The following is a 15,482-nucleotide window of genomic DNA, read 5'->3' on the forward strand; positions in this document are numbered from 1 at the left end:
AATTCCCATTTAGATGATTTGTGATTAGTACGTTTTCAATGAAAACTTCTTAGTATCGGTGTGTCAAGGCATCCACGAGTTCTTACACTAAGAGCAGAGAAATCGCATGCGATTTTGTGCCAGCACGAAAAGCAACGAAAATCGATAATACTCTCCAAGCCCACACTCTCCTGCTCTCACCAACACTTCTGCAGGGCGCATACCTGCAGGAGAGAGCTCCCCGAATTGCGCTCTTCGCTGCCCACTGCCCACTGCGCTGCGGCTGCGACGCCTGCATCGCTGGCGGCTGCTCTCGAAATCTAAATTTCAAGTTCGTCTCCCGGGCAATCCATCCTGGCAGTCGGATTTTGCTTCCCACTCCCACTGCCACTCCCACTCCCCTGCATTTTCCGCATCTGCGGAAAGCAAAACGAAGCAATAAATACACACATAGTAAAGGCTGCACAACAAAGGGACGCCCCGATCCCGATCCCGACCCCGCACCCATTCCCTCTTCCGAGCCGCTCCGTTCTGCGCTGGTTGAAAACGAAACCGGATTTCGTTTTGCTCGATTTTCGCTCACTCTGCTACTCAACTTGGTTGGGCTGCCCTTTTTAGAAGTTCTGAGTTGTCTCGTGCTGCGCGCCGCCTCACTGGCGTTTTTGCATTTGACTGAGTTTTCGGAATGCAGTTTTGTTTTATTTGGCCTCACCGCAGTTCGTTCCATTCCTGCCTTATTTGCTTGTTTTTGTTTATTTTCGCTCTCGTACTTCTCAGCCTGATTCAGTTTCCGTGCAATGTTTTGCATATTTGCGTAGTGGACAGGTTTTACTTTTATTTATTATTTGTGTTTTATTTTTAACTTTCCGCGACTGGCAAAAAGAGAACGAGAAACTCCTTTGTTTTGGTTTTGAAACGGAACTGGTTTTCTGAGTCAGTTGGCTGCTTGGGCACACACAGTGGGGCGTGGAGAAATCTCTTGAGTTGCCGGAGGTCCCCTTCGAAACCTTATTCCGTAAGCTCGCTATTACTACAAAATGAGCAGGGCTTAATTAAATCGATTGTAGTAAAAGTAATGCTTAAGGTAGCCCGAATTCGAATACTGGTGTCCTGACGAACTTTCGAATGGGTCAGATAACTAAGGTTCGCCTTCAATGCATTTTCGGGCATCACCGGGCAATCGGGCCTCGTCCACGTTGTAAAGGCGGAACTCGACATTTCGGCGCCGCACATTGAGCGTGACCACCACGCAGTAGAGTAGCATCTGCAGCTGCTTGGCCAGCAGCACGTAGGAGGCGCCCATGTCGTCCGGGAATAGGGGATCGTCCCACGCGGAACAGTCGAACAGGAAGTAGCCACCATCGCGGCTGGAGCTGTGCCCGAAGGAGAAGCGACGCTCCTGGCACTCCAGGACGCCAAACTGAAAGCGCGTGAAGAAGTAGTTGAGGCCCTCTAGCAAGCTCATGTGCTCAGGTGCTGGCTGGGGAACTATAGACGTGCCCGAAGGCCACCAGCTCAAGTTGCACCAGGTATCGCAGGTCCTGGAACTCGCACTCGCTGCACATGTCGTCCACACCCAGATGAAGGTCCCAACGCTGGCTCTGCTCCACGCTCGCGCGGTAGTAGCGGTCTCCGTTAACCACGATGGCGTCCAGCAGCTTTCCGCTCCACTCGCCAAGGTGGCGGAATGTACTGGCCACACAACAGGCCACCACGCAGCAGCCGAGCGTTTGACGCCCACGCACCTTCCCGTCGAACCAAGGAGCCCTCGGATGCAGTCCGCCCCACAGCGACCACAGTCGTCCCGTCAGCTCCACGTCGAAGTTCTGGCTCCGAGTAGCGTCGCAGTGCCTCTGGCAACCCTCCACGTTGCGGCCCAGCCGCCGACTCCAGATCGGCAGACAGTTGGACGGCGTCAGCCAGGTCATTGACTCGCTCCGTCCTGACAGCAAAGCAGTCTGCTCCAGCTGCCTTAATATGCCGCCGGTACTGGCATACTCCTCGCTGCCGATTTTCCTCATTTTCCAGGTGACACCTGTTTCCCTCGGGCAAGATGTAAAACCTCGGCGTTAGCGTCGGAGGACCCTCTGAAACTAGGATGTCTCGCACAAAGTTGTGGGTGCGCATGCGCCACATTATGGACGATAAATGCAAGGCGACTGTGAACTACGTCATAAAGGGCAGCGTAATAAGAAGGACATTCCGGAAGGACTCCCCAGCAGCAGCCTCCTTGTCTCGAAAAAGTGTAAGGTGTAGGAATTACTTAACGGACGGAATTTGGAACTGAACTTAAAAACAGAGCCTACTGTAGCACCTAACGATTAAAGGAAACGACTTCCTAAGTACATTTGTTAAAAATACCTACAAAAAATAGATTTGAGTTATGTTGGTTAATCATGTTGATGAAGTGCTAGGGAAATGGAGACATGCGAATAGGAAAGCGACTCGTTCCAGGTCATTACTAATCATATTACAATATTCCGAATCGATTAGACGCTTATTAGAAGGATTTTCAAATATTCCATTTTGGTAATCAAAACAAAATGTATTCATAGCACTTGTAACGTTATGTACATTACTTATTGAGGGTTGTTCGGCCACTTTGCGAACAATATTTTTACAAAACTCTCTTTTAATACTAAATTTAATATAAATTTGCCTATTTACTAATTTTTATACTAGTAATTTTTTAAATTAAAATTTTCTTTTCGAAAGCTCACATAATATAACTCGCGTCGGTAAACAAAAGAGAGAATACTTTAGTCGAGTCCCCCGACTATCAGATACCCGTTACTCTGCTAGTGTGAATGCGAACGCGAAATTTCATCATTTTTATAGTATATCGGTACATATTGGGGAATAAAATGAGAAAAATTTTTTAAAAATTTACAGTGTGCACGTGACCTGGTTGGCGGCTTTAGGAAGTTATAGTGGGCGTGGCAAAAAAGTTTTTTGTCAAATCCATAGATATTTACACTACTAATTAAGCAAAAAATCAAAAAAAATATGTGGGCATGTCAGTTTTGGGCGGTTTTAGGGCGTTTTATTATTTTTGTGTCAGCTTCTATCGCTATGCCAAACAAATGTTGAAATGGTACTCCCTCGAGCTAATAACAAGTCGAGAAAATTGACTATAGAGTTCCTTGTTTTTTAATAATAGTCAAAACTTAAATTGAATACATTTCAGTACGCTCCATTATTATTGTCATTAAAAAAGTTGTCGGTATATACAATTTGCTGCTTTTTCATATTCTGTTATACAAGGAATGGCTATAAATTGTATGTTATTGGCCTCTTTGAAACTAATTAATTTCACATACCAAATGCTTATCAGGTCGGAAAGTTATGTATTTAAATAATAATTATTAGTATTACTCCGAAAAGTTTTTAGTCCTATTTAATGGCAATAATCAATAGCCAACTATCATAAAAACCATATCAATCAAGCTCCACAATCAGGATTATTCATTGAAGAAGCAATATAGCTTTGGTTTTTTGGGTTCCTGCCCCGATCAAATAAATCCTCCCTGGCCCTGCGAAATTCCTCTTCCATCTGATTTAGACGTCGTCCGATCTTATCGCGCACCAGTGCAATCGCCACCATTTCCCGCTCCACGTGCTCTTTAGTGACCAGGCTACGATTGAACTTGTCGCTAAAGATATCAACGGAGTGGTCCAGGGTAAGCATCTTGCACTCGAGACCCCGGATATTTTTACGGAGGTTCTGGGCCCGACTGCTGAGGTCTTCCATCGGTTCGCTGACGTCTTCTGATGGTTCTGAAACGCCGACAGCGCCGATTTGGCTGTTTGGTTGTTCTCGGCCTCTTTCTTCCGGCTCATTGGCACTCACATAGTACTTATGTATCTTCAGCAGGTTGGCCCGGAAATGAGCCCAGTCCGCAGTGTCCGGATCTTTCTCCATGCCAGAAGTGAACTGATTGATTTCATTGATGAGCAGGGCGATTTCACCATTTCGTCTGATGTCGCCTTCGCCCAGAGATGTATTTTTAGATTTTCCCGCGCTGTTCTTACGATCGGGAATCTGAGACTCGTCTTCGGGCTTTGCTTTCTTCTTGGAGTCATCATTCTGCATAACAGGATTTTCGTCCTTTGGCTCCATTAAGCCTTTCTGAAAGCGAAGCATTGAGGAATATGAAAGGCTGCCAGAAACTCTTACCTTAATCAGGATTTCTTTGAAGCTCTTAGCCTTGGAGGTCAGCTTGTACATGAATTCGTTTCGCATTTCTTTGACTATCTCAGCAATTCCACCACGATCCGCCGACATGGACAAAAGACCCCGATAGTCCGCATAGTCTGTAGGGTCCTCGTTCGAGGACTTGTCCAATGAGTTAATGTCAATTAAACCCTTCTGCGGGGAAAGACTTTTATTAACTACCGAGCGTCCGTGGTGGCCATACTCTACTAACCTCTACTAGAAGACCCAGGTGAATGTCGTACGAGCTAAGCTCGGATGGATCAGCTAACTCATACCCAGATGGTCTTATCGTCTCCTGGCTCTCACTCTGCTTCAGGGTAAGCTGGCTATCAGACGATCTCACATCACCCCACGGATCGGGCACATCCAACTCCACGGAGGCATCGTCGGTGGGCAGTTCCCGTTCCAGTTCCATTTAACCGAAAATTTCCAAAATAACCAATGCTTGGATAAGTAGAAACCTATCACTGCAAATTTTAAATATGTTAATTCCTGCTGAAATACTTGACTCGAAATCTTTTGCTCTGACAGTCGACTCAGAGTCTCCTTCCTTTCTTTCATTGAAGTAGAAAGGGGTGCCACCCCGGGGCTGAGATCGTGATAACCAGTCCTGGAGCACAGAGAGCGGAAATTAACTTCGCGTTTTTGTAACGCATTAGTGCAACCAATAATTTGAGGCATCGTAAACACGTCGTAAATTTCGCACACGCAAATTTAGGTCTTCATTTTCTATAGCGTTCGGCAGACAAGCAACTCCAGCTCCCAGTTCAACTGCCAGGCGTAATTACAGTCCATTAAGTTCGCTGCGTTTGCTGCCCTGCCGTTCTTCTTTATAAATGATAAGTGCCACTTGCCGGCAACCTCCCATGTGATGGTTTGCTCTGATGAAAACGTCTCTTATGTGGCATGCAACAGTCTTTGCTGAGGTGTAACCTATATCCTACAAATGAACAAGAAGAAAAGATATTCTTACTAACAGGTCAAAGCTACAAAACAATACTTCCATTTATTGACCGAATCTTACAAAAAGGGGAAATATGCCATTTTCGAAAGCATAAAACATTGTTCTTTGTTACAAATCTCCTGAGTTCTCCTGCGTTCCAACCCAACTCTGTTCCAGAATCTATCTCCCGCTCTTTCGGTTTTAGAGATAAGTTCCCTTAAGAATGTTTAGTGTTGGAATACAAATTAAAACTCAAATGAGAAACATATGTGTTCTGCAGACTGCAAACGTTTAGTTTCACCGCCTTCTTTAGACTCTCAGCTTGGCTTTTCAACAAGGCGTTTCTTTTTATTTGGCATCTCTTTCTCTTCACTCTTTTTCGTTTCGAACGCCAATTGGCCAACCGAACTTGAAATTTGATATCGGGCACAGCAGCAACCTGTTGCCGTTGCACCAACTTGGCCAAAACCCGATGTTGTCTCGCTGTCGCCAAGTGTTGCTGTGTTGCCCACGTGGTGTCATGAACCTGCCAATCTAATGCCGCAAGGAGAAATTATTTTGTGGAAAGTCCTAGCGTACATTTCCCATGCAACTGAATTTCATGGAAACCCCGAACACTTGACCTGATGTGAAGAATCTTGGTTGGTCGAAGCTAATAGACTTTGCTTCAAAAAATCGCAAGCATTTAAAGCATAGAACGCATAGCCCTTTCAGAACAAATGCATACGAGACCTAATCAATTATAAAATGTAACCATGGAAATATTTTATTATTATCTTAATCTTATATAGTTTATATATTTTTTAATTGAGGGTATATAAAAGGGTATACAAGATTCGTACATAACAGGTAGCAGGAAGTACTCTCCTGATTAGGATCACTTAACCCTTAAGCATGCGGATTCTAGTGACGCCTACGCCTCTTGAGTTTTGGATCTGCTGCACATATGTAAAGTGGGAGTTGGCGGCATGGACTGAAAAGAGCAACTGCAGCCGACACCAAACAGATCCACGCGCTGTTGAGTAGCCACTACAGCCAAATGCAAATGATGTGGCACCAACCGGAAAAAGGGAACGAAGGCGGTGACAATGGCGCCCGAATCCTGCCTAGGGTTTCAAAATACAAAGCGCCGGGATGGTGGCACACTCCAGTTAACACACCACCGACGACGGACACGTGGCCAAGACAAAGCTTCATTGATCTTCTGGCAAGTGGCTAATTAGAGCTGGCCCAACCCAGTGGGTCCTCCCAGAAAGGCACACCAGTGGTGCGCAAATCGGAATGGCAGCTGATTTGCATTGGAGCTAATCCCATAATCCAATCTGGGGCTTTGGCGTGTGGGGAATCCAGTTAGTAAGCCACTTACATGCATTTACCTTAGAATTCCGAGCCACCACCGGTTGCATGTTGGCTAATTGAAAAGATGCGTGCTCCAAGATTGTTTCCGCAGACGGGTCCCTATTAGTGATCGGGTTTGGAATCGGAGCTCGGACTTGTGTGGTCTTCTCCACTGATAGTTGTCAGTGGTGATGACTGACACCTTACGCCGTGCCATTTGCCTATGCTTTGGATTCTGGCACTCTGGCTCTATTGACAACGATTTTGAATGGTTGCTGGATGGGATCGACCTGGGCCAATGCAATTATCCTAGCACAGCGCTTCCGCGTTGGCCAGCGTCGTTGGCAACCATGACGGGCAAATATCCCAGTACCTAACCCAAATAGCAACGCATTGTCCGGCTAATGAGCGGGCTGCATTCCTGCAACTCACGCAGAAGTGTGCGCAACTTTAATTTCCAGCGCCATAAATCAAACCGCGACCCGGCCGACTGCAGCGCGAAGGCATTCGCTTCCAAATGAAGTAGTTACCAGTGGCCATCGCGATGGATCGAACAGCGGACAGGTGGCAATCCTCGAGCAGACCATTCATCTCCATCGGCCTCGTCGCGGCCGTCATGCAGGGAATTCAATTCACGCCCGCCAGGAATGTCCCGATCCAGGTCCCGATCCCCTGTGCATCGCATGAGGCGATAATTAGTGCGCAATTGTCGTTAACGCCGCCTTTGTCTATTTCTGCCACTTGTCCACTTGCCTACTTGGCCACTGGCGGGGAGATGGGCATCCTGAGTCAGCAGATCGTCGTCGGCCAGGAACGTGACGGGCAGCCCAAGTGCAGGCAGCCGGCGCTGTGGTGCGATTGGATGATCGCCTCGAGCTCAGTGCCGCACAGTGCAGGGCACAAAACTACACCCCGAGTGCTCCGCTCGCATGCTGGCTGCATAAATCATAAAATAAAAGACACTAAAAAGGAAAATAAATCAAGTGATAGCGCCTGAAAACCGGGCGGGCATTAGAGAAATCTCTGGCCCGGCTACCAGCTTCCAGCTCCTTGCTCCCAGGTGCCATCTGCTCGGCCAGGCCGAATATTAATTGTGAGTGCACCGGGCGCATCAATTCAGAGCTGCAGCATCCACACAAATGGGAATGGAGATGGAGATGGAGATGGAGATGAGATGAGGATGGGGATGAGCCTGGGCAGCAGACTGAATCTGAAGCTGGGGGACACAGGAGCATGCGTGACGCTGAAGTGGCCTCCGATTGCCTTGAAATATGACGACCAGTTTGTGAAATCTGCTGGATTTCCGCGAAAAGCTTTTCAAACATTTTTCTTATTGACTGAAATATATTGGATCACTGGAAAAGTTTTTGGCCAAATATATAATAGCATTGCACGCAGTTATATGAATTATGTAAATCGGGGGATTCGACGGCGTTCCCATTCAGCATATGATCCCGGATGTATGCGGCTGGGACCACCTTCCCAGGCAGGCGAGCCAGCTTGGAATTTACCACAAATTCGCACCCATCGATGGCCATCGTGGCTGGGATGACGCATGGAAATGCTCTGGAAAAGCAATTTCGGGCTGCCGATGGGTTGCGAGTTTCGCCAATTAACAATGGCACAACGTTAATCGAAACGAAGTACAGTTTACCCGGCTTCGCCAGAAGCCTCCCGACCGCAGATGGCCAGCACATGCTAATAGCGCCACATCTCTCGTTTGCTCGCACCAAACGTAGTTTCTCTGGCCCATAAACTGACTGCCAACTAACTACCGACTTCTGTCCATTTGTGGATGCCTCCCGTTGAGTCGGGACGCGGACGTGGACGTGGACGGCGTCGGGATGGGCACGGAGATCGAGAAACCGGCAGGCAACCATTCAGGCAGCAGGCGGCGGCAAAAAGTGGCAAATGTAATTTAATAAATTAATTACATCAATTAGCTGCTGCATTTTTATTGAAATTGCTGTAAATATTGGGCTAGACAACTCGAGCAGCCAGCAGCAGCCATTTTGCGGGGATTTATGGGGCATTTTTCATCGCCGTTCGCCGGTGGAGAGTCTAACTTATGGCGAATTTATGCGACGTGGTCCGGAGGAGTGTACTCCTGCCATGGGACCAAATGAAGGCGCTTTGTATTGATTAGCGTGCGGTGATCCGGACAAGTGCCCCACTGCCTGGCGGGCCGGACCAAGCGATCTAAAACAATTTTCCAGCGGCAGACCGCACGGAGCGAAGTCAAATGCCCCATCCCATCCGCACGCCGGAGCAGATGGCTTAATTTACGGTGTCGCGCGCGGACGTGACTGAACTGCTACCACCTGCATCTGCATAATCACCTGGTTACTGACCACTGGGCACTCGAAATGACCGCAATCCCTCGAGCATTAGAACAGTGGCTGCATATTGATGGAGCGCCAAGTGCACTGCTCCAAAGGTGCATTAGCTGATTGATTTGAGCTTCGGCCTTTGCTTTGCTTTTCGGGTCAATGTCAACATGGTTTTCGGTGGGACGCACTATCCGAATCTTAAGCAGTTTGTATAAAATTGGGCCCCGCCGCCCCAGCGCCACATATTCATCGCAATGGCGCTCAGCTCGACGGTTGTCTGTCTTCTCGCCGGTTTGCTTCTCCTCAGTCTCGCGCGGGCAGATGTGGGCGTGGCCACGCAGCGTCTTCGCCCAGCGGAGCAGCAGAAATCGGCCCTGTATCCAGCAGCCGGCTTTAAGCCCTCTAGAAAGTTTGGCCTCCCGGCAACCGCCCAGCAACCGAAATCCGCTCGTCTTGTGGCCAACAGTGAAGCGCAGGAGGATCTCGACGACGCCGCCGAGGAGGTGGAGCTGACCCAACCCAAGACAGTTCCTGTGCCACGCCTAGTTCCTGCTCCAAGGCCAGCATTACCGGTAACGCCCACCATCGCATACTATCCGGCCGGAGCCGTGGGATTCGTCCAGCCATCAACTTTCGCCAAGTTCATCAGGGGCCCACAGCAGGCGGCGCCATATGTAGCTGCGCCGCAGTACTACCAAGCCTATTTTGGATAGACATGAACAGATACAGGTGCAGATACAGATACAGATACAACTACAGATACAAATATAAATTAACTTAGATAACTTATATTGTTAAGCCTGGCCTGTTCCACACATACAGTAATCCCATTCTACATATATGTACTCCGTCCGTATGAACGTCGAAATATCTGAAATTATAAGAACGAGAAGATTCAGTTTGTGTCAGAACAATTCAATTTCAATTTCTTATTTATTGGTGCATTTCTCTTGGCAAAATCTATCGATACGCCAACCAAATTTTATTTTTCCAAGTGTAACATACCCCGTTGATATGTGTTTCAGTTGAATAACAGAATCTACAATCTTGATCAAGAATATATTCGACCTAGTTTTTGTTATTTGGGCCCAAATAAAACAGCTAACTGCTTACGAAAGCATCTGAATGCCCTTTATTGATGTTTTTCCCATTTCGTTACTTATATTTTGGTGGTTATATTTTGAATTACATATGTCGGCTGATTAGCTAGTGTTGCCACATTCGAGAAATAAATATCCTGCTCAATGTCTAGTTCGAAATTCGCATCAAATATAGCGGTATATTTCAGAAAACTTTCAACATATGAGTGGCATGGAATGAGTAAATTCGTATTCGTATTCTGCATATTACATTTTAATTTCGATCCTAGTTTGTAAGAGAGGACTTGCTACCGCTCAAATTACTTCCTAGTTGCCAGAGGTACTTGCGTTTAATTGTTCCTTTGATCATTCGCATGGTGCGATCGGAGGCCAGTCGACGAAGCATGCTCCATCAAAGCGCCAAATCCTCCGACGACAGCAATTCTGGCTGCTGGCCGAACGGTAGGACGTTTAGGCAGAGGAGGCTCGGGAGGGGCAGCTCTGACAATGAGTGAGCAGCGATAATCTATTATGACCGTAACAAGAAATAAATCCCATCTCGGTAATCCATCATTTTACGACTTGGCAATCAAAACAAGGGGTTTAGCTAAGAGTTGGTCTCCCGGCCCCAAGGACGGACAGGTGGACCGGGCGGACGGACGACGGCCTGGCCAATCAGCGGCCTGGCCATCACACATAGCTGGCCAGCGAACTAACGAACAGGCCGTGTATGATGGTCGTGTAAGCGCTGGCCAGAACCAGGAAACTCAGATTGGACCTGGCCCGGGAACACGACTTTCGGACAGCCGCGTGCGCATTGAGGCCAATCTGTGTGCAACGTGAGGACTCGCCCGGGCTGGCAGGTCTAGGCCTTTAGGGGCCGGCTAAATAGTTGACAATAATCCGTGTCCAAACTGATCGGGTTGCCGTTTATGGTAATGGGCAAAATTAGATGCCGAAATGTGCGTTGGCTAGCCAGGCTTCATTACCAATGCACAAACTTGGCAGTGCGTCCCGACTGATTGGCCACTCGGCCACGGTTGCCGGCCAGCGGTCTGCATTGTTATTGCTTCATCAGGTGTGCAGTGGCCAGCGAGTCCAGCACGTCCGGTGTCCACAATGTCCATAGTGTCCAGCACTCGCGGCAGAAGCCCGAGCAGTGACTGCGCGGCAGAGACCCGACCCCTGGGGGCATTGCGAACTGCTCAAACATTTTCGAAATCGCATTCAGAGGTGAAGGTGCAACAGTTGCTGGCGTATCTTGTTTCGGCGGCCTCGGGCGCAGTTAAAGGGCTTAAAGGGGCGGCAGGCCAGTTGGGGGAAAATATGGGTTAGGTTCTTCCTCAGCGCCATGCCAGCGGTCGTGTGGGGGAGCACGCTTACTGCCAATACAAAGCAAAATTGCCACGCGGTCCACTCTGTCCCGATCGCAACGGCTTGTGCCGCCTGAAGAGCTACGAACTTAATATGTGAGTTCAGAACTTGTGAATCATAGAAAACTATCAATTACTAGAGCAAGGCACTCTTTCGAATTTTCGATACTTGGTATAAAAAAAATACCCCTGAAGATAGAAAAACATTTAAATATTTTGACTACAATTTACATTACATCTGACTAGATTCTCGTACAGTCTCTCTCTCGTACGGTCGTATTTATTTATATTTAGTTTCGCATAAAGTATTTCTTTTCCAATTGACTGGCAAAGGAGTTATGTATAACTGTTTTATGTTCAACATTTACCACACATGGAGACGAATACAGCCCCTGGTTAATTAATGGGTTTCTAACTTATGAAATACGTGCTTTAATCATGTTGTCGTTTTTAAACGCGCGCTTCCGTCCCAAAAGCGTTGTTCAACACTAGTCACCTGGATGTGTCATCGGAGTAACCCGACTAAAAACTGCATGATATAATAAGCAACACTGTCGACAGTCAAAAGCTGCCTGCTATTAGCCAACCCAGTCGAACGTTTCTTCTTCTTCTTTGGCCCAGAAACAACTTGTTGAACGATAGAAGAGCCAGCTCTCTGTTTTGTTGCTCCACGCACACACATTCCGACGCGTCTCACACGTCACCAGATTAAAGGAACTATCGCAAAAACTATCAGTGATAAGGATGCGCCAGCTGAAGGGAAAGGTGAAGGAGACGCGCAAACAGAAGAAGGAGCGCAAACTGGACAACCTGGAGAGCCAGGCCAAGATCCGCACCGTGGTGCTGCCGGCGCTCGGCGTTTTGGCGGTCTTCCTGGTGCTGTTCGTCTACCTGAAGACCCGCCCCGCTGTCTTGGCCTAATGTAGTCATAAAATGTAGTTGATAGTCGTGGGCAATGCAATTCAATCGTTGTAAAGACACATAGCTTTAATAGTACAATTAAATCGCAGTTCGTCCATCCAAAAATCATGTTTTACATAAAGTGAATCTTCCATGACACGAACAACACCCTGCCGTCCAAGTTCAGTTCTTGGGAATTTGGGATTTGGAGACTAAATGTATTTGACTTACGGGCGTTGGTAGTGTTGAAAACCGTCTAGCGATTTGGCGGTTGACTTAAAAAAAGCACTAGGAAACGGTAAAAACCGTATCAGAGGCACTTCAATATGTAAATATGTCCATACATATGTACACATGTATATTAGAGAATGCGGCATCCACGAACATGTTTTATTTTTGGCCGTTTCGCATTCAGCTTTTAATTGCGTTGCCCTTGTTTTAGTTTCACCTACGCCCGTCCACCGAGGAGCTCGCCGTCGGTGACCGCAAACTAATAATTGTTCATACATAATATAATAACTACATAAATTGAAGTAAAAGTTCAGTGCTCGAAAGGCAGTAACTCCATAGTTATCGGAGTCAGCCAAACACGATTACCTAACCACACACACACAAATCGCAGTGGGCCAGTCAGCTGTTTTCAGATTCCGAGCAGCTGCCGCCGAAGCGCCGAAGCGCCGAAGCAGCGTCGTTTGACGTTTCTTTTTCACATTCTCTCACATTTGCTAAGACTCTCACGCTGGCGGGTGACAAAGGCTCCTTCAGCTATTCCACAATGCTCAAGTTTCTGGTAAGTTTTCCGGTTTCCTGATGTTTTTACGTTTATGGTTCACACCTGAAAAGTACTGCACTCACAAAAGTATCCTACGGTATGCATATCAGAGACGAGATAAAACTTTGTTGTTGCTTTTGTGCTGGTATTGCTTTTTGCGGCGATGACGCGCACCTGCACAGTGGGGAAATGTGTTATCTACGGGGTCAAAACCAAGCCAACTATTTGTTTAAATAAATGACAAAGTAAAATACTTTTGAAAATACCGTCCCAAGGCACTGTGATCCAGACATTGCAATGTCTTACTTCAACGAGTAAGAAAATAGTATTAAAATGTTAAGCACCATCAACATTCAAAATATTCTTGATCAGATAAAGCAAAAGTCAATTGGTAAAGCTAAAGGCACTAGAATAATATTCTAGTGTTTTTGGTAAAACGGTAGAAAGTGCACCAGTTAAAAAGATTCCAAAATTGGTTCAATTTTAGCTTACTTCCCCGTGTTTGCTCCCTGGTTGAATATATACATACATAAGTGACTTTTGGTTCATGGTTATATAAGGCCTCACAAACTTAAATATCCACAAAAATAAAAAAATCACCTAGTCGTTGGAAATTATGTTAACCACGACCGCTCAAGTCATGAGTAAAAAGATTCGGACTCTTTGAAAAACAACACAGGCCTCACTAAATTGATCGTTTATATTGACTGGAAGCTAAAATGAAACTGCTTGGACTTGGGGCGCAGGTTTTGAGGCTCAAAACTGGCGGGCAGAGTCGCTCTGCGAAAACTTGCCCACCGGAAGTTCGCCCGCCCTCGCCATGTTGTCCCAAAAAACGCTTTTGGACTTTCAAGCGAGTGATATGTTTCTCCACGGTCAGCATGCGAAATTGGCTTCTTCAGGCAGATTTTCACGACCCACTCTAATAATCCTTCTTTCTCCATTCCAGTTAACTTTTGGCGCGGGGGTTTATACGGGAATCTATGTCTCACAGAACTATGAGGTAAGACTCCTAACCCATTTTCGATCTTGCTCCTAATACTGTAGTTTTCTTTAGGTTCCCCGAGTGGATGATCCCCAGAAATTGGTCCAGCGCTTCAACGAGAAACTCAAAGAACTAATGGATCAAACCAAGAACAAGTAACAGCCTTGGTAGTTTTGTACAAGGATAACGTTACCTTCACTAAATTCAAAGTCATAGAGAGACCTTTGTTATTAAAATTGTAAAAATTTTATAAGCCCAAATTTGTCAACTAAACCTGGTTTTTTTTGCGATATCTTATATTGAGCTTTCCACGCACTTGTTTTACAAATTCTGAAAATAGGACGAAGTGCTGAAAAAAAGCGTATGAAGTCGTGATGATTTCCTTCCATTGTGGTTAAATGATCGCTGTTCTCAATAAAAACTACTTGCCAGGTGCAGCCATGTCGAAATCAAGCTTAATTAAGATCATGTCATATGCTATGATCATCATGTATCTTAATTATTTTACAATTTTCATTAACAGATCGCCCGGTGAAAAACTGGTGGATGACATCAAAAAGGAGGCCAAGAAGATACTAGACGACTGACTGGCGGAATAAAACCACATTTTTAGTTTAAACAAATTTATCTATGATCAAATAAAGAGAATCTATATGTGTAAAACTAGACAAACGAAACTCCTCCGCCGTAATATTCCAGTCGTGTCTGAGGCTGGACAAATGCCAACCAATCGGAGGCGTGGGTGGGCAGGAGCCCCATGCTGTGGCACTTGTAGAGGGCCAGGGCCACGTTTGCTAGGTTTCCCAGGAAGTAGACGATGCGCTGGCCAGTTCCCTGGGCCCCCTCCGCCATTTTGGATGTCACCTGGGTGGTGAAGATAGCCTTGATAGGCCGGATCAGCATCATGCCGACCATCATGATGGGAAAAATGGAAATCGAGTTTCCTGACATGTACATGATGAATAGGTTCATGGGAATCTGAGGGAATCCAAAAGTTAGCCACGGGTCTTTCCAAAGGTCTGCTACTCACGTTCTTAAGAGGTCCCAGGGCAAGGTCCCACGACTTCTTGATGACCAGGCGCTGGTCGCGCACCACTTCGCTCTGGTTCACCAAGGCAGATGGATTGTAGCCCAGCGGCGAAGGAATATCAGCATTTTTGCTGCAGGAAAAACCAAAAGTGGTAAGAACTTCTGTCACCGCGCTAGCAATACTTACCTCACGTTAAAGTCCAGCGCCCACTTGAACTTCTTTGAGTTTTGCTTGGCAGACATGTTGTGCTTTCTTTTCTTTAATCTTTTGCCAATTTACAAAATAAAATGACGATTTTTTCCGACAATTGGTCGATGAGTGTTGTTCAACGTTAATTTCCGAAATTAGTGTAGTGTGGACAATTCGATAGACAACTGACGTGAATGGCACCACGGTATCGATAGGCAGATACGATTTCACGCGGACTTTTTGAAACGCATATGCAAAAATTGAGCAGCGCAGTAGTTTTCATTAATATTTAAATTTTATTTCAAATTACCTTTAAAGTAGTACGTTCCTTTTTAATATGGTCTTATA

The 15,482-nt window shown here is 46.4% G+C and overlaps 6 protein-coding genes across 8 annotated transcripts; 3 read left to right on the top strand and 3 right to left on the bottom strand.

The window, feature by feature from the left end:
• Positions 1-768: 768 nt before the first annotated feature.
• LOC6616599 lies at positions 769-3,176 on the bottom strand. Its single transcript, XM_032718082.1, has 3 exons — positions 3,170-3,176; positions 1,549-2,041; positions 769-1,514 (listed from the first exon to the last, which is right to left on the bottom strand). The coding sequence occupies exons 1-3, from the start codon at positions 3,174-3,176 to the stop codon at positions 1,118-1,120; spliced, it is 897 nt and encodes a 298-aa protein (XP_032573973.1). The 3' UTR covers positions 769-1,117.
• LOC6616600 lies at positions 3,157-4,750 on the bottom strand. The gene is made up of 3 exons (XM_002040922.2): positions 4,407-4,750; positions 4,157-4,348; positions 3,157-4,108 (listed from the first exon to the last, which is right to left on the bottom strand). The coding sequence occupies exons 1-3, from the start codon at positions 4,608-4,610 to the stop codon at positions 3,422-3,424; spliced, it is 1,083 nt and encodes a 360-aa protein (XP_002040958.1). The 5' UTR covers positions 4,611-4,750; the 3' UTR covers positions 3,157-3,421.
• A 4,172-nt stretch (positions 4,751-8,922) lies between these two features.
• On the top strand, positions 8,923-9,720 carry LOC6616601. Its single transcript, XM_002040923.2, has one exon. It carries the CDS (start codon positions 9,061-9,063, stop codon positions 9,517-9,519), a length of 459 nt encoding a protein of 152 aa, XP_002040959.1. The 5' UTR covers positions 8,923-9,060; the 3' UTR covers positions 9,520-9,720.
• Positions 9,721-11,864: 2,144 nt separating this feature from the next.
• On the top strand, positions 11,865-12,284 carry LOC6616602 (single-pass membrane and coiled-coil domain-containing protein 4 homolog). Its single transcript, XM_002040924.2, has one exon. The coding sequence runs from the start codon at positions 12,003-12,005 to the stop codon at positions 12,177-12,179; it is 177 nt and encodes a 58-aa protein (XP_002040960.1). The 5' UTR covers positions 11,865-12,002; the 3' UTR covers positions 12,180-12,284.
• Positions 12,285-12,613: 329 nt separating this feature from the next.
• On the top strand, positions 12,614-14,581 carry LOC6616603. Of its 3 annotated transcripts, none has more exons than XM_032719550.1 (4): positions 12,614-12,948; positions 13,880-13,933; positions 13,988-14,070; positions 14,439-14,581. In XM_032719550.1, the coding sequence occupies exons 1-4, from the start codon at positions 12,934-12,936 to the stop codon at positions 14,500-14,502; spliced, it is 216 nt and encodes a 71-aa protein (XP_032575441.1). In that variant the 5' UTR covers positions 12,614-12,933; the 3' UTR covers positions 14,503-14,581. The 3 variants fall into 3 exon arrangements, 2 of the variants coding, with proteins under 2 accessions (XP_032575441.1, XP_002040961.2); XR_004361884.1 differs by lacking the exon at positions 12,614-12,948 and adding an exon at positions 13,484-13,805 and having other exon boundaries at positions 13,988-14,347; positions 14,439-14,578; XM_002040925.2 differs by lacking the exon at positions 12,614-12,948 and adding an exon at positions 13,520-13,805.
• Positions 14,522-15,283, bottom strand: LOC6616604 (ER membrane protein complex subunit 4). Its single transcript, XM_002040926.2, has 3 exons — positions 15,132-15,283; positions 14,946-15,075; positions 14,522-14,893 (listed from the first exon to the last, which is right to left on the bottom strand). Exons 1-3 carry the CDS (start codon positions 15,185-15,187, stop codon positions 14,579-14,581), a joined length of 501 nt encoding a protein of 166 aa, XP_002040962.1. The 5' UTR covers positions 15,188-15,283; the 3' UTR covers positions 14,522-14,578.
• Positions 15,284-15,482: the final 199 nt, after the last annotated feature.

The sequence above is a fragment of the Drosophila sechellia genome, chromosome 3L (genome assembly GCF_004382195.2).
Source record: "Drosophila sechellia strain sech25 chromosome 3L, ASM438219v1, whole genome shotgun sequence".
Classification (NCBI taxonomy): Eukaryota; Metazoa; Arthropoda; class Insecta; order Diptera; family Drosophilidae; genus Drosophila; species Drosophila sechellia.